Source organism: Megalops cyprinoides, chromosome 15 (genome assembly GCF_013368585.1).
Source record: "Megalops cyprinoides isolate fMegCyp1 chromosome 15, fMegCyp1.pri, whole genome shotgun sequence".
NCBI lineage: Eukaryota > Metazoa > Chordata > Actinopteri > Elopiformes > Megalopidae > Megalops > Megalops cyprinoides.
The window spans coordinates 21,058,721-21,077,539 of NC_050597.1; the positions used below are offsets into that span (position 1 = coordinate 21,058,721).

At 49.5% G+C, this 18,819-nt stretch overlaps 1 protein-coding gene across 1 annotated transcript in view; it reads left to right on the forward strand.

Annotated features, from left to right (window-relative positions):
* The window catches only part of psme4a (proteasome activator subunit 4a), a 38,262-nt gene extending 22,067 nt beyond the window's left edge, over positions 1-16,195 (forward strand). Inside the window, exons 17-47 of the mRNA XM_036546318.1 lie at positions 69-136; positions 537-752; positions 2,226-2,383; positions 3,246-3,341; positions 3,795-3,850; positions 4,440-4,496; positions 4,749-4,804; positions 4,974-5,072; positions 5,170-5,232; positions 5,790-5,885; positions 7,074-7,205; positions 7,355-7,564; positions 8,006-8,142; positions 8,520-8,573; positions 8,708-8,837; positions 8,990-9,071; positions 9,267-9,420; positions 9,543-9,612; positions 9,958-10,083; positions 10,334-10,486; positions 10,677-10,781; positions 10,959-11,050; positions 11,208-11,339; positions 11,455-11,663; positions 11,889-11,974; positions 12,277-12,405; positions 12,820-12,975; positions 15,129-15,291; positions 15,395-15,528; positions 15,699-15,838; positions 15,936-16,195. Of these exons, the coding sequence (XP_036402211.1) occupies positions 69-136; positions 537-752; positions 2,226-2,383; positions 3,246-3,341; positions 3,795-3,850; positions 4,440-4,496; positions 4,749-4,804; positions 4,974-5,072; positions 5,170-5,232; positions 5,790-5,885; positions 7,074-7,205; positions 7,355-7,564; positions 8,006-8,142; positions 8,520-8,573; positions 8,708-8,837; positions 8,990-9,071; positions 9,267-9,420; positions 9,543-9,612; positions 9,958-10,083; positions 10,334-10,486; positions 10,677-10,781; positions 10,959-11,050; positions 11,208-11,339; positions 11,455-11,663; positions 11,889-11,974; positions 12,277-12,405; positions 12,820-12,975; positions 15,129-15,291; positions 15,395-15,528; positions 15,699-15,833 (3,554 nt within the window). The 3' untranslated portion in view covers positions 15,834-15,838; positions 15,936-16,195. The remainder of the gene's footprint in view (positions 1-68; positions 137-536; positions 753-2,225; positions 2,384-3,245; positions 3,342-3,794; positions 3,851-4,439; positions 4,497-4,748; positions 4,805-4,973; positions 5,073-5,169; positions 5,233-5,789; positions 5,886-7,073; positions 7,206-7,354; positions 7,565-8,005; positions 8,143-8,519; positions 8,574-8,707; positions 8,838-8,989; positions 9,072-9,266; positions 9,421-9,542; positions 9,613-9,957; positions 10,084-10,333; positions 10,487-10,676; positions 10,782-10,958; positions 11,051-11,207; positions 11,340-11,454; positions 11,664-11,888; positions 11,975-12,276; positions 12,406-12,819; positions 12,976-15,128; positions 15,292-15,394; positions 15,529-15,698; positions 15,839-15,935) is intronic.
* The last annotated feature ends 2,624 nt before the right edge of the window (positions 16,196-18,819 follow it).

Below are 18,819 nucleotides of genomic sequence, written 5' to 3' on the forward strand. Positions count from 1 at the left end.
GATTCCGTTGCTGTCCCAACTGGCTGCATTCCCGTGGGTGCTGAGTGTGTCTGTCCGTGTTCCCACAGATGAGGAGGTGATGAACGAGGAAGAGCTGGACAAGGAGCTACTGTGGAACCTACAGCTATTGTCAGAGGTGAGGTCAAAGTTCAGGGATGGTATTCTCTGGAGCACTGCAGTGCCAGCATGTTTCGCACCAATTCACTAGCACTGTTGTGCTGTATGAAGAGTCTTGCAGTGAATTGTGAGCCTGATATGAGGGAATACAATAGCCTGCTTTCCCCTAAAGATTAAACAATTGTTAAAATAATCACAATTGTCATGCAATGATAAATTAGCAGCAGAAGCTTTACTGTACGTGGAAAGTTATGTTGATCAGCCCTGTAGAGGCCAAGTCTTGGAGGGTAGTAATCATTGACTGCAGGTTGCTCTTTGAATACTTTGAGGAAGAACGATCTGTCTCACCTGTGTTTTTGTACCCCCCACCTTCCTCTGTGTCTCTCTGTCTCTGCTATGTTTGTGTGCCCCCCCCCCAGGTGACCCGTGTGGACGGAGACAAGCTGTTGCCGTACCGCACGCAGCTGGTGCAGATCCTCCAGCTGACTCTGCATCTGAAGTGCAAACAGGGCTACAGCCTGGCCTGCAACCTGCTGCACCACGTCCTGCGCTCCACTGCCCTCACCTACCCCACCGAGTACTGCAGCGTGCCCGGGGGCTTCCAGCGCCCCCTGCAGGACTATCTGCCCATTAAGGTACTGCCCCAAGCACAGAACCTGCCCAACCAAATGCCTGAACTCCGCCTCCAGAACTTGGGTTTCACCCAGAGTTATTCGGCGGGATTCTAGTTGAGACCTCTGATTTGGACAACAGAGGATGTTACTGAAAATATGTAAGTTGCTCTTAGTAAGAGCTTCTGCTGAACAACTGTAGTTTGTGACTCTCTTGGCTACTTAAAAGTAAGTAGTATATGAGAAATGTCTGCGCCTTTTAGCTGAATGGTGGTGTGCATTTTCAGGTGTATATCATTTAGCATTCCCCTCTTCTCTGTTAAAATACATTCACGTGAATATCTGTCTGGACGAAACACAAAAAGTATGTCAAGAAGATACGGCTCAGCTGGTAAGCCGTGGTTCAGCTCAGGTTACACAACACCTGCCCCTTTCCCAGCCTTGCCCTTTCCTGCCCTGCCCTGCCCTGAGCCCCACCATGCCCTGATCCTATTATGTCTGCTCCAGGAGGAAGGGTGTGTTTGTGTGGGGAGGGGTGGAGGGGCAGGATTACTGGGGAAGATAACTCGCATAACCACGCCCCAAGCTGGTGGTGGCTGCCTACAATGTTTGAGTGGTCTGCGCTGTGTGGGGGTTTGTGTTTAGGTTGCGGTTGATGACAGGTAAACAACATGGTCTGAAATACACGGCGTGGGCCAGGCCAGACGCCAGTGCAGGCCTCATTACCGACCCAAAGCAGAAAGCGTTCGCATCCTTCAGCATAGCCATGCTATTGCTATGCTGGCTTGCTCATATATAGTATGATGATCTCATCGATATGCCAGGCCTCTCAGAGCTGGTCGCGTTGTGCCAGGAAACTCTGTGTGAAGCCTTCTTTAGAAACCAGCCACTGTTGTGTTTGCGAAGTGCACACATCAGATGTTTATCTCTCGCAAGGTCGTTACCCCAGCTTGTATCTGTAATGTGGATTGCCAGAAAGAGAGGAAGCGGACGTCCTCTCACAGCTGTTTGGCTTGACTGGGTTTAAATTGTGAAACCTCAGTCATCTGATGTCAGGGCAGACACCCACATCATGAGCCATTAACCAGTGCTTGTGTGGCCTGAGTAAACCACCCTGCACTTGTTGACCCTGGTTCACCTTCATCCGCTGTCGCCTGTCAGATTTGGCCCTCCCCCTAGAAACTAAGAAGTGCTTGTCAATGGGAGCTCTTTCTGGATGACACAATTAGAGGACGTTATTTAAAAAAACGTACAGTATTAAAACCCATTTGCCGATTATTGTGCACTAAGTAATTGCTCGGGACAAAGTCATAGTTAAATTTTCCATTTATAGGCTGTGAATGAAATTTTACTAATCCTAGTGACCTGGCAGCTTGTCTGTTCCCAACTTGACCTGTTCACTGTTAGCTGGTCTGCTGCACTCCCTGTGTTTGGACTTCCGCTCTCTGAGCTCTGTGTGCTCTGACCCGCGCTGATGTCCTGGTTCCTCCTGTGCAGGACTGGGGTCGACCCGGAGACCTGTGGAACCTGCAGATCCAGTGGCACGTCCCCGGCGCGGAGGAGGTGGCCTTTGTGTTCTACGTGCTGGACCTGCTGCTGCAGCCGGAGCTCGTGCGCCTGCAGAGATACGCGCAGGGAGAGCAGGGCATGAGCAGGTCAGGGGGCCGGGGGGGGGAGAGCAGGGTCGGGGCTGGGGGGGTGTGGTGAGTGTGTGGCACATGCAGCTCGGAGCTGTTGGTCAGGGCTGGAGGGGTGGGGTGGGGTGAGGGTGCTGTGCTTGGGGCTGGGAGATGGTGATTGATATCTGGAAACGGATACTATGAGACGTGACCTTGGGTGACCTTTTTTAATTTTTTTAATTTATTTTTTTTTTGCAAGAGCTGGACATAGGAAGTTGGACTTGAACTGGGTATTAGTAGGGGGAGAACAGACAAAGGACTAGCAAAGACAAGTGTGGCTCTGTGACCTCTGGGGATGGGAATCGCACCTCCAGTGCGTAGCAGTTTGAGCCATTACTGGTTTATGAGAAGCAGGTTAGTGTACTGAGTCGACGCTGCCAACAGACTTGGTACACTGACCTGTTTCTTTTCTGCATTGGGAGGGCTATTCCCGCAGCTGGGTTACCACCACAGATACGTCTGAATCCACTGCAAGCCTCTCCTGCTGCAGTTTAGCCTAAATGATACTACTTGCCATCAGCAGCAGGATTAGTGCAGTCCGAAACAGGAATCCCAAAGAGGAGAATGGCTTTGTTTAGCACAGGCCAGAAATAACACTCTCACCCGCACACTCGGCAAGGGAATGACTGTGTTTTACAGGCCACAGTAAAACACACATACTGAAGGGATGAGAGATCTCTGTGCTGACTGGGTGCTGTGCAGTGGGGAGTGCTGTGTGCATTGGGGAGTGTGCTGTGTGAATTGGGGAGATCTCTGTGCTGACTGGGTGCTGTGTGCAGTGGGGAGTGTGCTGTGTGCATTGGGGCGTGCTCTGTGCTGACTGGCTCTCTTCCTACAGGGACGATGTGCTGCAGAGTCTGTCCATTGTGCAGCACTGCCTGCTGGGAGCTGGGAGCATGCTGCCCCCCCTGCAAGGAGACCCCATCCCAGACCTGTGAGTCTCCCATGCCATGCCACATACGTATACACGCACATCTATACATCACACTTAACTGCAAAGCCTACACACACACACGCGCAGGCGCACACACACACACACACACACACACACACACACACACACACACACACACACACACACACACACACACACACACACACACACACAACACACACACACACAACACACCTCACCTCACCAATAATGTCTTCACGCCTCACCCATCAGCAAACTCTGTTATGGGGCATCCCTGTGTATAACTCAAGCCGTGCTCCTGCCTCTGGGCTTTCCCACTGCTCTCCTCTGTGTGTGCGCAAATTTGTGTATGTCTGTGTGTCTGTGTGTCTGTGTTTGTGCTTGTGCGTGTACGGCGCACATGCGCGTATATGCAGGTGTGGGTGTGGGTGTGGGTGTTTGTGCTGTCTAAACATGTTTCGTCTCCACCAGGGTGGCCAGCATGGTGAGTCTGAACGAGACCACGCTCTACACTGGAGTGGAATATGGTGAGTTCACCCTGCACTGCCCTGTGTGTCATCACTGTGACTCCAGCACATACTCAGATAGCTGACTCACTTCGTAAAACAAACTGGCTTCCACAAGGGCGTTTGCCAAGATGTTTGTCACCCTCACTCTGCTATTTGCGAGTGTCATCAAGAGGTGCAAATGGGAGTGAATCTTCTCCCATGCTTTCTTTCCATAATGTGTTTGTATAGGAGATGTTAACTGAGCAGTTCCTTACAGAGAGTAAGAGACTTTGTAAGATAAGAAATTGAAGGAATGGGGGAGAGGACTGATTTAAGGTTGTGGGATTGTGATGGGGAAGGAGAGTGAGTTTTCTTCAAATTGTTTGTGAGAAACAGTCTAAGGAAGAAAGAGTGAATGTGAAAGCAACTTGATTTGAAGAGAGGTGAATACCTATATTTCTGTATTTCTGCACATTATAGGGCCAATTCATACTTTTCAGCACTTTTTCTGTGAGCCTCACTATGCAGTTTTTTTCACCAGACTTAGCCTAACTACCTTAGCTTTTCAGGTAAATTAGACCCATATGTATCACACCTGCTTTACTCTCCTCCCTGCTCACCCTTACAGACACCTCCAGGGAGAACTACAGAGAGGCCGTCTGCAAAGTGATGAGACAGCTACTGCGTAAGTCTGTGCCCTGACCCATGACAGCACTCTAAAAGTCATCCCCCTACCGCAGCACCCTAAATCTCACTCACTATTGCTGCACCCCCCCCACCTAAAACATCCTAAAACTCATTCCCTACTATAGCTCCCTAAACCTCCTCCCCTTATCCAACTTTGCCCAAAAACAACCCAGAAATTACATAGCCGCTGTCCCTGCCCAGCGTCTCTCAGTGTCCCAGTCTGACCAGCTTGTTCGTTGTGTCTCCTCAGACTACATCCTGGAACACTCCGAAGATGACACCAAGTCCCTCTTCTCCATCATCAAGGTTGGTCAAGACCCTGACTGTGGATTCGCTGACCCTAAACACTTCATTTATTCTGCGCTGGTGTTCTTGTTACATATCCATTCATAAACATTGATAAAATAAATATAATAACATTCAGTGGCATGTCAGTAACATGGCACATTACTGGCTGTGTTCTCGGTGTCCCCAGATCATCGGTGACCTGTTGCACTTCAAAGGCTCTCACAAGCATGAGTTCGACTCCCGCTGGAAGAGCTTCAACTTGGTGAAGAAGTCCATGGAGAACCGGGTGAGTGCTGGTGTTCAGAGGGCTTGCTGGAGGGTGTGGTGTATCGGCCATAGTCGAGAGTGCTCTGAATATGAGTGTATCTCTCTCTTCCCTACAGCTCCACGGCAGAAAGCAGCACATCAGAGCCCTGCTCATCGATAGGGTGATGTTGCAGCATGAGGTAGGCCTGCCCCCCTCCTTCTCTTTGTTGTTCAGATCCTATCTGCCTGTGTCTGTGTATCCTTTCCAGCCTGTGTCTGTGTCCCGTGCCACCTGTCCAGTCTGTCCTGTCTCTTAGTCCATTACATTACTGTCAACAGACGCTGTTATCCAGAGCGACTTACAAAGGTTACACTTTTTACATGTAATCCATTTATACAGCTGGATATTTACTGAGGCAATCATGGGTTAAGTACCTTGCCCAAGGGTACAGCAGCAGTACCCCAGTGGGGAATCAAACCATCGGCCTTTCAGTTACGAGCCCAGCTCCTTACCAAAATGCTACACTGCCACTCACAGTAGTCAGGCCTGGCCTAGCTACATGTCCACACCAGCCTGTGTCCTGTCCTACTTCCGCCTGTGTCCTGTCCTGCTTGTCTCTGTGTGTAGATTGTTTCTGTGTCATTTCTCCTGTGAATATATCTCCATTCAATCATGTTCATTACAGAGTGTGTCTTTCTTGTTGCCTATGAAAAATGTGTATAATCGGCCTGTGTCTGTGTCTGTGTGTGTGTGCAGCTGCGGAAGCTGACTGTGGAGGGCTGCGAGTACAGGAGCGTTCACAGGGACCTTCTCAGAGACCTGCTCCGAATGTCCACCAGCACCTACAGCCAGGTGAGCCCCACCCTCTCTCACCTAGGGTCCGCCCCTCCCCTGCTTGAAGCGTCCATGAGAACTGGGGAGTCGGGTTTCCCTTGAGATGACATGTAGAGAGATTTGCATCTGAAGATCAAATTGGAATGTACTGTATACATAATCCAATAGGTCTGAGTCAAAGGAGGTGCTTTGGTAACACTCGTTTTTATTTTGTTGCCAGAACATCTTAGCAGGATTTATGTCTGAAGTGCATGACCATTCCTGACATCACAGCAGTTGACAGACAGCGCCTGCCTTCGGTCCCTGAGTGTATGTGGTTGATGTGCTCTCTTAAGCCCTCTTTTTAGGGAGGTACTGATTAACATAGTGAACAGACGGGACCCCTGTAAGGTTTCTTGTTAATTAAAAGGAAAGATGTAAATGTAAGCTGACCCTGAAGAAGAGTGCCTCTCCCAGTGGTTGCAGATACAGGGGTGTCTCGTTTCAGTGAAGCCCAGAACACAGAGTACAGTCTGCAATAATATTAAGCAAGCGCACTGCGTGTTGACTTGGAGTTTTGAAATCAGGGATCATATGGTGTGTGGCACCACCTCAGAACTCAGCTATGACTTCTGAGCCATATGGTGCTGCGAAATAAACAGTTGACAAAATAAACACGTGTTCTGCCCACATGACATCAGGCTGTTGGCATTCTGCTTCTGTCCATGGTATTTTATTTAACTGGGGCTGCTGAAAGATTATGGAGGGTACTTTCCTTTTCAATCAATGTAGTTCAGGATCTGCACAGGTCTTCCAGTCATTAGGATGGCCTGCTTAATTCACAGAGGCCAAAATTACATTGCTTGATGAGCATATAATAAATATCAGCGACTGCAGAGAGTCTGCACAGCATTGAACCCCCCCCCCCCTCAGCCACCCAAAAATGTCTCGTTGTAAAACATGGCACTCCAGTGTGACTCAGGTGAAGATATTCTGACTCTCTAGAAATCGCAGCTTGTAGACGCTCACAAGAGTAACCAGAGTAGCACATTGCACTAAGCACTCAACAAGATGATTTCAGCATGCAGACTGTTTCACTAATAATCACAGCAGACTTATAGGAATAGTTCACTTATAGAAGATGATTTAACAGGAGCTAACTGAAGCTAAGCTTGTAGGCTGTGTGCTGGGCTTCATTGCTTAATGTTCCCTGCTGGTCTGTCCCAGGTGCGGAGCAAAGCCCAGAGCGTGCTGTTCACTGCGCTGGGAACCTACAACTTCTGCTGCAGGGACCTCATCCCCCACGTGCTGGCGGTCTTGGAGCCAGACCGCACCAGTGTCACACAGCAGCAGTTCAAAGTATGATGTCCCGCTCACTCTACTCTCTCTCTCTCTCTCTCTCTCTCTTTCTTTGTCTCTCTTGCTGTATGACTTTCTTTCTCTAAATTTGGTGAGCTTTCCCTCTAAAACAGTTTTGTGTTTAACTTTCTCACCCTCCCCTCCCCCAGGGTGCCTTGTACTGTCTCCTGGGAAACCACAGCGGGGTGTGCCTGGCGAACCTCCACGACTGGGACTGCATCGTGCAGACGTGGCCCGCCATCGTGCGCTCCGGCCTCAGCACCGCCATGTCGCTCGAGAAGCCGTCCATCGTGCGCCTCTTCGACGACCTCGCCGACAAGGTCCACCGCCAGTACGAGACCATCGGACTGGACTTCACCGTAAGAGCCCTTCCCTTCCTTTAGAAAGGTGGAAAGAAAATGTGCTGTGAAGAGATTCTGGGTTGAGAGCTATTGACAGGCTTGGTTTGGTAACTGTGAGATCATCTGAAAGTCACAAAATAATTAATAATCAAATGACGCCATAGGGTCAGAGAGCAAAACTCCATATTTTATGTGTAAGGATACACTTTGCACCCAGTGCCAGTAGCTTGTAGAGCCACCACTTGAATCCATCTCTGTATGTGCTCAGTGCCAGGCAAAGACACAGAGAGTACTGTTTTTGTTTAGTCTTCAGAGCACCTCAGCTGAGGATTAAACCACCAGATTTGTGGCATTAGGGTGGATAGTTTAACCGTTGTGAACAGACTCTGGGGTTGAGGTAGGGTGGTGAGGACCAGCTGTGTCTTACTTTGACCCTCTCGGATCACCGTCTCCCTGAAGATACCGGAGAGCAGTATGGCCGTGGCGGTGATGCTCATACAGTCCCAGAACCCTGCCCAAAACCTGCCCATGCCCACAGCCGAAGAAGTAGAGGAGGGTCTCCGGCGACAGCAGGCCAAGAACCTGGAGTCAGTGCAGTGAGTGCACCAGTACACTGCTGTTACTGTTATTTATAGAAGTACACATTACCACACACCACTGGGCATGGTCTGCTCGTACCTCACCTAGCCTGAATTTGCATACAGCCAGTCCATTCTACCACAAAGTCTGGCTCTGATACTCCTAGCATAAATGTTCAACTTGGCCTCTCTTTACTACTCCTTGCCTAGTTGTACGATGCAGCCTGTCTGACTCCTTGCCTAAATGTACCACACAGCCTGGCTGTACTTCTACTGGAAAGACACAGACAGTATGCACCACAGAGACTGGGTGTACTTGCCTCAGTCTGACACAGCCCCTGTTTCCCCAGTACCTACTGCTGCATTAATCTCTGACACTTTTCTCTTCTTTCCAGGAAGTACGAGAAGCTGCTCTCTGAACTTCTGGATTGCCTCAATGACAGAAACTTGTACGTTAAACTTTGTAAATGTATTTGTCTATATATTGTATATAGGGGTGTGTGTGTATTGTACATATATACACATTGTGCATGTATGCACATGTATGTTGTGTTTCATCAAGCTGACCTCTTTTCTCTTGCAGGCCCTGGAAGTTTGAGCACATTGCCATCGGCTTCCTGTCCTTGCTTCTTCGGGACGACCACCCGCTCCCCCCTCCCGCGGTCCACTTTTTTGTGAAGAGTCTCAACCATGATGCTCTCATCGTGCGCAAGGTTTGCCATGACACACACACAGACACACACACACACACACACACACACACACACACACACACACACACACACACAGAGTGCGCACAGACATATGCCAACACTGACATGTTCTTTCAGGACACAATCCAGCTCCTTCCTCATTTATCCACCAGGTGGCGATCTCTTCTGTGGCTGGGATCTTGAAGCAACTGAAGAGGCCTCACAAGAAAGTGCCAGTCAGTCCTTCTGACATCAGTGAGTGTAAAAAATGTTAATGATTTAGAATTAAGTTTGGAATTAAACAATGAATGTATTAGTGTGCCACACATTACAATATTTCCAATCAAAAATTATATTAAAGATAATGAATTTTATTTTGAATGAAAAGTCCCTCCTTTCCTCTCTCTCCCTCCCCTTTTCTTACCCCCTCTCGTTCCCCCTCTGTTGCAGGTGGTATGAGTGAGCCGGAAGGGGTGGTGGCAGGGGACAGGCCTGATAACCGCTGGCTGCAGTATGACAGCAGCAGCCTGCCCCGCTCGCAGCAGGAGTGGGAGTGCTGTCGTTTTGTGGAGAAGACCCACTGGGGCTACTACAGCTGGCCACGGTACTGACCTCTCCCTGCTCTGTCCTTCATTCACATACCCCCCCCCCCCTTTCCTAGGATACCTTTCCTCAGTGCAGTATAGTGCAGTATTTCTGATTCAGTTTCTGTTCCTCTTTATGCAGGAAGCTGATGCTCTATGCCCCTCCCGAAGAGCAGCCCAAGCAAGGCCTGACACGAGAAGAGATGAATGAGGTACACACACACATACACACGCACACACGCCACGCTGACCTACAGAACCATCAGACACACACTTGGCCAGTCACACCATCCTTATTCTTAAAGAGTAAGAAACTGTCCAGCTGAGTACAGTTTCTGACCTCTCATTTGCTGTAGATTCACAGGTCTATCAGCACAGAAGTGTTTTTTCTCTATGTGTCTAGCAGTTGGCTTAGTCAAAGCGTGTGAGCTTTACCAGCGCTGTGTCAGGGTTTGCTGACAGCTCTCAGGCCAGGCTGTGAGGGGGCTTTTGCTGCAGGTGGTGACAGGTGTAACCCTAGCAGTGTGATCACTCTGTGTCTGTGTTCCCTCTCTCAGAGAGAGCGCATCATCTACGACCATTTCTCCAACCCTGTGTTCATCAACCAGCTGATCGAGTTCCTGTCTCTGGAGGACCGCAAGGGCAAGGACAAGTTCAGCCCTCGCAGGTTCTGCCTTTTCAAGGTGAGTGAGTGAGTCAGAAAGTGAGTGAATGAGTGAGTCAGAAAGTGAGTGAATGAGTGAGCCAGAAAGTGAGTGAATGAGTGAGCCAGAAAGTGAGTGAATGAGTGAGCCAGAAAGTGAGTGAATGAGTGAGCCAGAAAGTGAGTGAATAAGTGAGTCAGAAAGTGAGTGAGTCAGAAAGAGACACAGAAAGAAACCACTGACCCCATGCTCTCCTGCCTCTGTCTCTGACCGCCACCCCCCACCCCAGGGGCTATTCCGGAACTTCGACGATGCCTTCCTGCCCCTGCTGAAACCACACATGGAGCGCCTGGTAGCTGACTCCCACGAGAGCACCCAGCGGTGTGTGGCGGAGATCATTGCTGGGCTGATCCGCGGCTGCAAGCACTGGAGCTACAGCAAGGTGACAATACCCATACTAACACTACCTATGTCAGCCCGTTAAAATACAAAGAGGAGTTTGTATATGTCACTTGTACGTATGGTTGGGAAGGGTCTAATTATTTCCTGCTATTTCTCATTTGTTGATTGGAATGTCATATGATTGGCCCTCTAATCTCCGTGTGTGTTCCCTGACCTCTGACCTGCCACAGGTGGAGAAGCTGTGGCAGCTGCTTTGTCCTCTGATCCGCACAGCACTCTCCAACATCACCGTGGAAACCTATGCCGACTGGGGCACCTGCATCGCCACTGCATGCGTACGTATTCACACGCTCTGTCTCACCGCCGGGCTACCTTCAGTCTGTTTGTCTGAGGAACCTAACCATCCCTCTGTCTGTCTGTGTTTCAGCATTTTGTGGTGTGAGTCTCTGTCAGACTGTCAATCTGCCCCTCACCCCTAACTCCTTTTCTCTGTGTGCCCTCTGATCTTGCAGGAGAGCCGAGATCCCCGTAAGCTGCACTGGCTCTTTGAAATGCTGATGGAGTCTCCAGTCAACGGGGAAGGGGGCTCCTTCGTGGACGCCTGGTGAGGATACCCCTCCTATTACAATATCAGAAATACAAACGGGTGTACACACCTTGCTGCATACTGGCGGCCTGCAGCACTGGTAGCAGTGATGTACATGTGTATCGTGTTTGATAGTGGAGGCACTCTCCTGACGTGTGTCTCGTCTCTGTCCCAGCCGCCTGTACGTGCTGCAGGGAGGACTGGCCCAGCAGGAGTGGCGCGTGCCGGAACTCCTGCACAGACTGCTGCAGTACCTGGAGCCCAAACTCACACAGGTGTACAAGAACGTGCGGGAGCGCATTGGCAGGTGAGGCCTCCTACACACACGCGTGCACAGGCACGTCACACATTCCCCTCTGTGCTCAGAACAGCAGCGTCTCTCTGTGCGAGCTGAAAAAGCTTCTCTCGCCTCCGCCCCGCAGTGTGCTGACGTACATCTTCATGATCGACGTGAGCCTGCCGTACACGTGCCCCACGGCGTCCCCCCGGATCTCGGAGTTCACCGAGCGCGTTCTGGCCCGGCTCAAGCCCCTGACGGAGGGGGACGAGGAGATCCAGAACCACGTGGTGGAGGAGAACGGGGTGGGGGAGCAGGACGAGCGGACGCAGGCCATCAAACTGCTCAAGACTGGTGAGAGAGGGGGAGATCCTGCTTGTTACCGTGCATGTGTGTGTGTGTGTGTGTGTGTGTGTGTGTGTGTGTGTGTGTGTGTGTGTGTGTGTGTGTGTGTGTGTCTGTAACTTGTGCTTCAGTTCGGAAATGGCCGATGGCCGGTGTGTAACAGGTGTGTGTGTATGTAAAGTTTGTTGATCAGTGAGTAAAGCATGTGTAATGCGTGCGTACCTTGTGTTTCAGTGCTGAAGTGGCTGATGGCCAGTGCAGGGCGCTCGTTCTCCACCGCCGTCCCAGAGCAGCTGCAGCTCCTGCCTCTTCTCTTCAAGGTCAGCCTCCCTGCTCTCGCCATCTGTCTCGCTGTTACTCCTCTGTCTGTCATTCTGTCACCACCGCTACTCTGCTCTCGCCATCCGTCTCGTCTTTCCATCAGTCACGCCATCTTTATTTGCAAGTCAGTCGCGCTCTCGTGTGTAGCTCCTTTCTCCCGGTCACAGGTGCGAGCGCACGTTATAGTCTCGTTGCTGTCTCACCGTTGTCTCCCCATGCCTCTGCCCGTTTGGCTGTGTTTTGCCCTGATTGCGGCCAGCTCGCCTGACCTGCTCCTAACGTGACTGTCGCCCGCTTGCAGATTGCTCCGGTGGAGAACGATGACAGCTACGACGAGCTGAAGAGAGATGCCAAGACCTGCCTCTCTCTGATGTCCCAGGGCCTGCTGTACCCTGAGCAGATTCCAAAGGTGCTCAAGGCTCTGCAGGAGGTAAGCCTGCCATCCGCCCTGTGCCTCCTGCAATGTGACAGTCACAGTAGTCCTCATTGGAAACGGTCCAAGACATGGCTACAACACAGATGAGCTGAGGTCTGCCATGTACAGTGAGCGAAAGGGTTTATGATGTGGAGTGTATTATCTGGAAAGAGCTGACCAGTCAGTCTCTGTTTATGTGAAACAAAAACGGACCAATCAAATACAGGTATTGGGAATAAGCTTGTTGTGTAATAATAGTTTTTTTTTTTCCCTGTAAAGGACGTAAGTGAAAGCTGTGTTAATTGGTCCACCCTTTAATTTTTCCACTAAACAACCTTGAAAGCTTGGACAGCGTATGTAGCGGTCTGTAGAAAGTGGGCCAGACGCATGCCTCTGTTCCTGGCTGACCCCAGATCTGCCTCCCCCCAGATCGCGGGCAGCAGCTCCTGGCACGCGCGCTACACCGTGCTCACCTACCTGCAGATCATGGTCTTCTACAACCTCTTCACCTTCCTGAGCGACGAGCAGGCCGTGCGAGACGTCAGAGCGCTGGTCATCAAGCTGCTGGAGGACGAGCAGCTGGAGGTACGCGCGTACTCGCACGCGCATTTACACACTCACACACACGCTCTTTCACCCATTCATTGCATCCACACCTACAGCACACATGCGCCTGCCCAGACACAATGACACTAAACTCGTAGAAGGGCTTGGATGGTGTTACGCTCACTCCTTGGTCTGGGAGTGTTGTTAGCCTGGTCTGACGCTGTTGCTCATGTAACTTGATTGGATACACTTCTGTTCTGTTGGGCTGAAAGTCGCTCTGGATAAGAGCGTCTGCTAAATGCATGTAATACAATGTAATGTATACACGTGTCTGTGTGTGGGTGTGTGTGTAAGATTTGCACATGTGCTCAGACACGCGCAGTGCAGGAAGTCCACAATGCAGAAGCGCCTTCTCTGTGCTTTCTGCTGGAGGTTATAAGGGACAGAAGGGGTTGCTCCAAATAACAAAGGGAGTACCAACGGAACATGAGACACAGGGAGAGAGGGGGACAAGCAAGGGACAGACAGCACAATGAGGAGCTGAGAAGGAGTGTGTGGCAGAGAAATAATGAGACTGCAAGGTTTGTGGGTTTTTAAGGATGGGTTTGTATATGTGTGTGTGTGCGTGTGCATGCGTATGTGTGTGTGTGTATGAGAGCGGTTGGCGGGAGAAGGAGAGATGCAGAAGTGTGTGTGTGTGGTAAGAGCTGAAGGTGTGAGAGAGTAGGTGGAGGAAAAGTGTCCATAAATCCGCACCGTGACGACAAGAGGTTTGACTCTGCGTGTCTGTGTCTGTGTGTGTTTGTCTCTCTGTGTGCATATGCAAGACATAGAGATGGAAAATCAGTGCGTGAAAATCATGTGCGTGTGTGTCCATGTGACAGAGAGGTGGAGAAATCGAGTGTGTGGTTGTGCATGTGTATGTGCGCGTGCAAGCTCCCCCATTCTACACTCGTCGTCCTGGTGATTCAGCAGCACCCCCCCCCCCCTCTCTGGCTCTCTCTCCCCTTTCTGATCTTTCTGTTGCCGTGGAAACCCCTGGCTGCAGGAGTATTCTGTTGCCCTGGTAACAGGGAGACCAATGTTCAGGTTTGGGGGGGGGGGGGGCATTCTTTAGACTTAGATTTTTCCATAAGAGAAAATGCTGCAGACCTCATCTGCACCTACAGGGTATTCAGGACCTGTTCCACACAGCACAGCCTCCCATAACAAACTGGCTGTGTGTGCGTGTGCTAGTGTGTGCTAGTGTGTGCATGTGCAATGAAGGGAGATGGGTAGGACAGTGAAGAACTCCTCTGTAGTCTGTTTGTTGGTGGAGTCACTCTCCTGGGCTGTGGAACATCCTGTACACTGACATCATTTATCCCAGGCAGCAGGGCTATAACAACGCCCAGTTTTCCGTCTGCAGTTCATGTTTTCTTTGGCAGTGGCCAAAATGAAGAAGCTGGCTGTGTCTGCCTGACCACCTTCTCCAGGCTGGATGGTGTCTGTGTGTGTGTCTGTGTGTGTGTGTGCGCGTAAATCCATGTGTTCAGTCACCCAGGTCTGGAGGAGAGAGGGAGGCCTGGCTTTCACAGCCTCGCTCTGATGCGCTAGAGATGGCCAATGCCGGTCACAGTTCATCAATGATGCATACACACATTCTGGTCTCTGCAGATCTACACAGACAGAGAGAGAGAGAGAGACAGACAGACGTAGGGCAGGGACAGCTGGGAGAGGCGGTGAATGCCCGCCACCCTCAGTCTACCACTACCCTCAATCCTAGTGATCAGATCCTCTCCCCACTCTGACACCCTTGATCTATTATTGTACAAGAGGGAAGAACTGCTAAGCTTCGACTAAAAAAAAAAAAAAAAAAAAACCTTTCTCTTTCTTTCTCCACCTTTCCCCCTCCCTTACTCTTTCCTCCCTCTCTGTTTTTGTCCATCCTCCCTCTCTCTTTTTCTCACCCTTTCATAATACTTTGCTTGCGTAACATGTACATCTTGCTACAAATAACACTCTCAGTACAGAATGTGAAATCAAATGAGTCATGTATTGAAAGCAGTAATGACAGTAATATTGTTAATGGTGCTGGATTGTAAACATGTAACATTATCTTCATTATAACAAATCAATATCAGTGCTATCATGTATTACTGTAGCATCGTCACAATAACAGTAACACAATTCTCTCCCTGTGTCTCTCCCAGGTGCGGGAGATGGCGGCCACCACTCTGAGCGGCTTTCTGCAGTGCAACTTCCTGTCCATGGACGCTCCCATGCAGTCGCACTTTGAGACGCTGTGCAAGACCCGACTACCCAAGAGGAAGAAGAGGGAGCTGGGCTCTGTGGTGGACACCATCCCATCAGCAGGTACTGGCACACGCTGCACCCGGGTGCACAACTCCACGTCATACTGTATGATAGTGTGGACACACAGTAGCAGCATATGTGTCTTGTGTGTGTGTGTGTGCAGACCTGGTTCGGCGCCATGCGGGAGTGCTGGGTCTGAGTGCCTGCATCCTCTCCAGCCCCTACGACGTCCCTACTTGGATGCCGCAGCTGCTGATGGACCTGAGCGCTCACCTCAATGACACACAGCCCATAGAGGTACTGAACACCAGACACACTGCCCTTAGTAGCACTGAACACCAGACACACGCAGCCTATGGAGGGGACACAGCGCGCTGGCTTTAGAAGAGCTGAACACCACACACACACACACACACACACACACACACACAGCTTCTCTTTCTGACAGTGTGTCTCGGTCCTGGCAGATGACTGTGAAGAAGACTCTGTCCAACTTCCGGAGGACTCACCATGACAACTGGCAGGAGCACAAACAGCAGTTCACTGACGACCAGCTCCTGGTGCTGACCGATCTGCTGGTCTCGCCCTGCTACTATGCCTAGAACAGGTACCGTACCCCTCGTAGTCAAACTCATCCCAAATCTCCTCTCATTTTGCTCATACCAAACCAAGGACTAATTCTCATTATGTCTCTCTTTTCTCAGGTTGCAATATGACTCTGATGGAGAATGTTCTTATGATTTTTTTTTTTAAAAAAAAATATTTTTTTGATGGAAGCAGGAAGATGACTTCTCTATCCGGTTTTCCCCTCTTGTTGTGGGGCGCTGTGGGGGAGTGAACAAACACCAGATGACCACACACGTGAGTGTGTGAAAGAGGAGCGCCCGTGTGTCATCGGAGAGCCCCGCCCACACCAACCCCCTCTAGAGGAAACCGTAAAGAACAACAGAATCTCGGAATGAAAAAAAAAAAAAAAACCTTGTGTATTTATGTATTTAGCACTCATTTACATTTTTAATATACTTAATATTTAAGGTATATCAAAGCAGGGAGAACTGGCCTGCAGTGTAATATTACTGTACAGTTTTTGCTCGTGTGCGTGTGCTGAGCGCTTGGAGATAACGCCCGCAGATTCCGGATTTGAACTTTGACCCCTAAATTTCATTCATAACGTACACGTCACTGTGCTCATACAGTGAGGATTATTGCTTTTCGAAGCATCGAGAGGAGCCAGCCCTTAGTGGTTTTTGTGCAAACCTCTGATCAAATGCCATCATAACAAGTTTCATTTCTTTTTTTTTTTATTCTGAGTACACACAGATGGACACACAAACAAACACGCACACACATGCACAAGGTTTGTGTGTTTATTAAAAAGTATTTGTTTATGTGTACACACGTAATGTGTGTGTCACTTGCATTTTGTAAACTTCCAAACATGTATTTAATTTTCTGAACTGTTTTTAATCCCTGAAAGATATTGAAGTTGCTTAGTTAGGTTATAAAGATGTTCATGGCTGTGAGAGCGCATGCATTTGTGTGTGTGCGCGTGTGTGTGTGTGCGCGTGTGTGTGTGCGCGTGTGTGTGTGTGTGTGTGTGTGTGTGTGTGTTTGCATGGGTGAATGTGTGTGTGTGTGTGTTTGCATGGGTGAATGTGTGTGTGTGTGTGTGTGTGTGTTCTTGACTCAGCTGATTGTGAGTGTGTCTGCAGTGTTTCTCAGGGACGCAGTGTGGTTATCATGGCATGTGACTGAGGACTTCCTCTCCTCTGAGTTTAACTGCAGTCCTGTTTCACCTCATTATTACCATTAATCTGTTTTTTAACTAATGAGACAGAGGGACTGGTATCTCCTTTAGTGACTCCTGATTTCCTTTCTCTTTCGATCCTTTTTTTTGAAGACTTGAAAGCAGTCTGAATGAAAGCTGTTCAGTTTAGTACCTCACTGAGTGTAATACTCTACAGAACCACTGTATAGTGTAGTGCCAAAACAGCAGCGATTTTTTAGATGTACTGTTTGCTTATATTTAAAAGGCCAATAAATGGATTGTTTGTAACAAAGCCTCCTCTGTGTGTGTGTGTGTGTGTGTGTGTGTGTGTGTGTGTGTGTGTGTGTGTGTGTGTGTGTGTGTGTGGGCAGGCGTGTGTGCGCACTTGTCTTGCATACACATGTACACATACATCAATTCTTGATGGAGTCTGCTCAGGAAATTCATCACATGAATTGCTGTATTTATGCCATGTGTCACTGACCTTTTATAGAGCAGTTATTCCAGCTCCTTTTTGTTTTGCCCTCTGTGTGAATATGAGGCTTATGTGACCATGTCACTGGGTCTGATTTGGCGGCTGTGACGTCTGGCTGTCTGCGGGGTGGGTTTATCCCCACTACAGCAGCAGAGCAGGGCGTGACATGTGCAGAGCCAGAGAGACGCAATCCTGTCCTCTCCCGTTTCCATGGTAACCTGCCATTTTCTCAGCCCTGCCGGCTGGGTTCTGAACTCCTGACCTGAATCCCAATCTCTCCAGGCCAATCAAGAGCCCAGCATCTCCCAGTCTCTTCCGTCAACCTGCACCCGTTCCTTTTTCCAGTCATCCCAGATTAAAGGACTACTACCTATTCTCAGTTATACAGCTGAGAATACTAATCTTTTGATAGCCCTACTTCTGACCAATCTGTTGGTACAGGTCACGAGCCAAAATATGCCAGATACACACTAACAGTTGGCACCCTAAGTCTGTATTTGTGTTGGATGCTGAGGACAGTTGGTTAGAATTTTAGTTCCTCTGTCCCAGAGACCTCTTTTTTCTTTCCTAAATTGCAGTCTTGATGTCTCCAACAGGACACTGTGTGTTTTGTGCTGTTTGGAGACAGTTGTAAGGTAACGGTATACCAGTGAACCACACCGGTAATATCACAACCCTGAAGATAATATAATCGGTATTTGTTCGCCTGTGGATACCGTAGCATTGAACGCAATTCTCTGTTGACTAGGACAAAGATCATTTTGGTTGATTGGCTGCTTTTACTTATGACAAAGCAAACTGATGGCCACACGGCGTGGTATTACTACATTAAACACACCACGCGCGCTCTGCAAAACCATCCCCGCTGTTCGGTCTCCATTGTTCCTGTGTTTCCACGGCAACGGACAGTGCGTTCTTTCCATGCGTTATACTGCCCAGAGTGTTGGCAGCGAGATGGTTTGACCAATGGCAGGGAAAACAGGGATGGAGTATCTCAAACACCCCTTATACCACAGAGAGAGAAAGGGAGTCCTTCTGAATTGATACAGTGGAAAAAAAGGTAGCAGGGTATTCATTTGCTGCAAATGAGGTCTGATCACTTTGTTTTAAGATGGGTGTATAGACTACTAACACGCATACTTATTAAAATACATTATCAACAGTTCATTCCTGTTGATTATCGTCCATTTTCACTACAACTCGGAATGACCCATAACACAGGCCTGCGTCCACCAACCCCCCACCTCAGGCTTCTCCCTCTCTCCATCCCTTTTTCACAAGCACGCGCTGACGCGCTCCGCTCCGGCGGTGGTCAGATCCCGGGATCGAGCCTGAGGATCCAGTT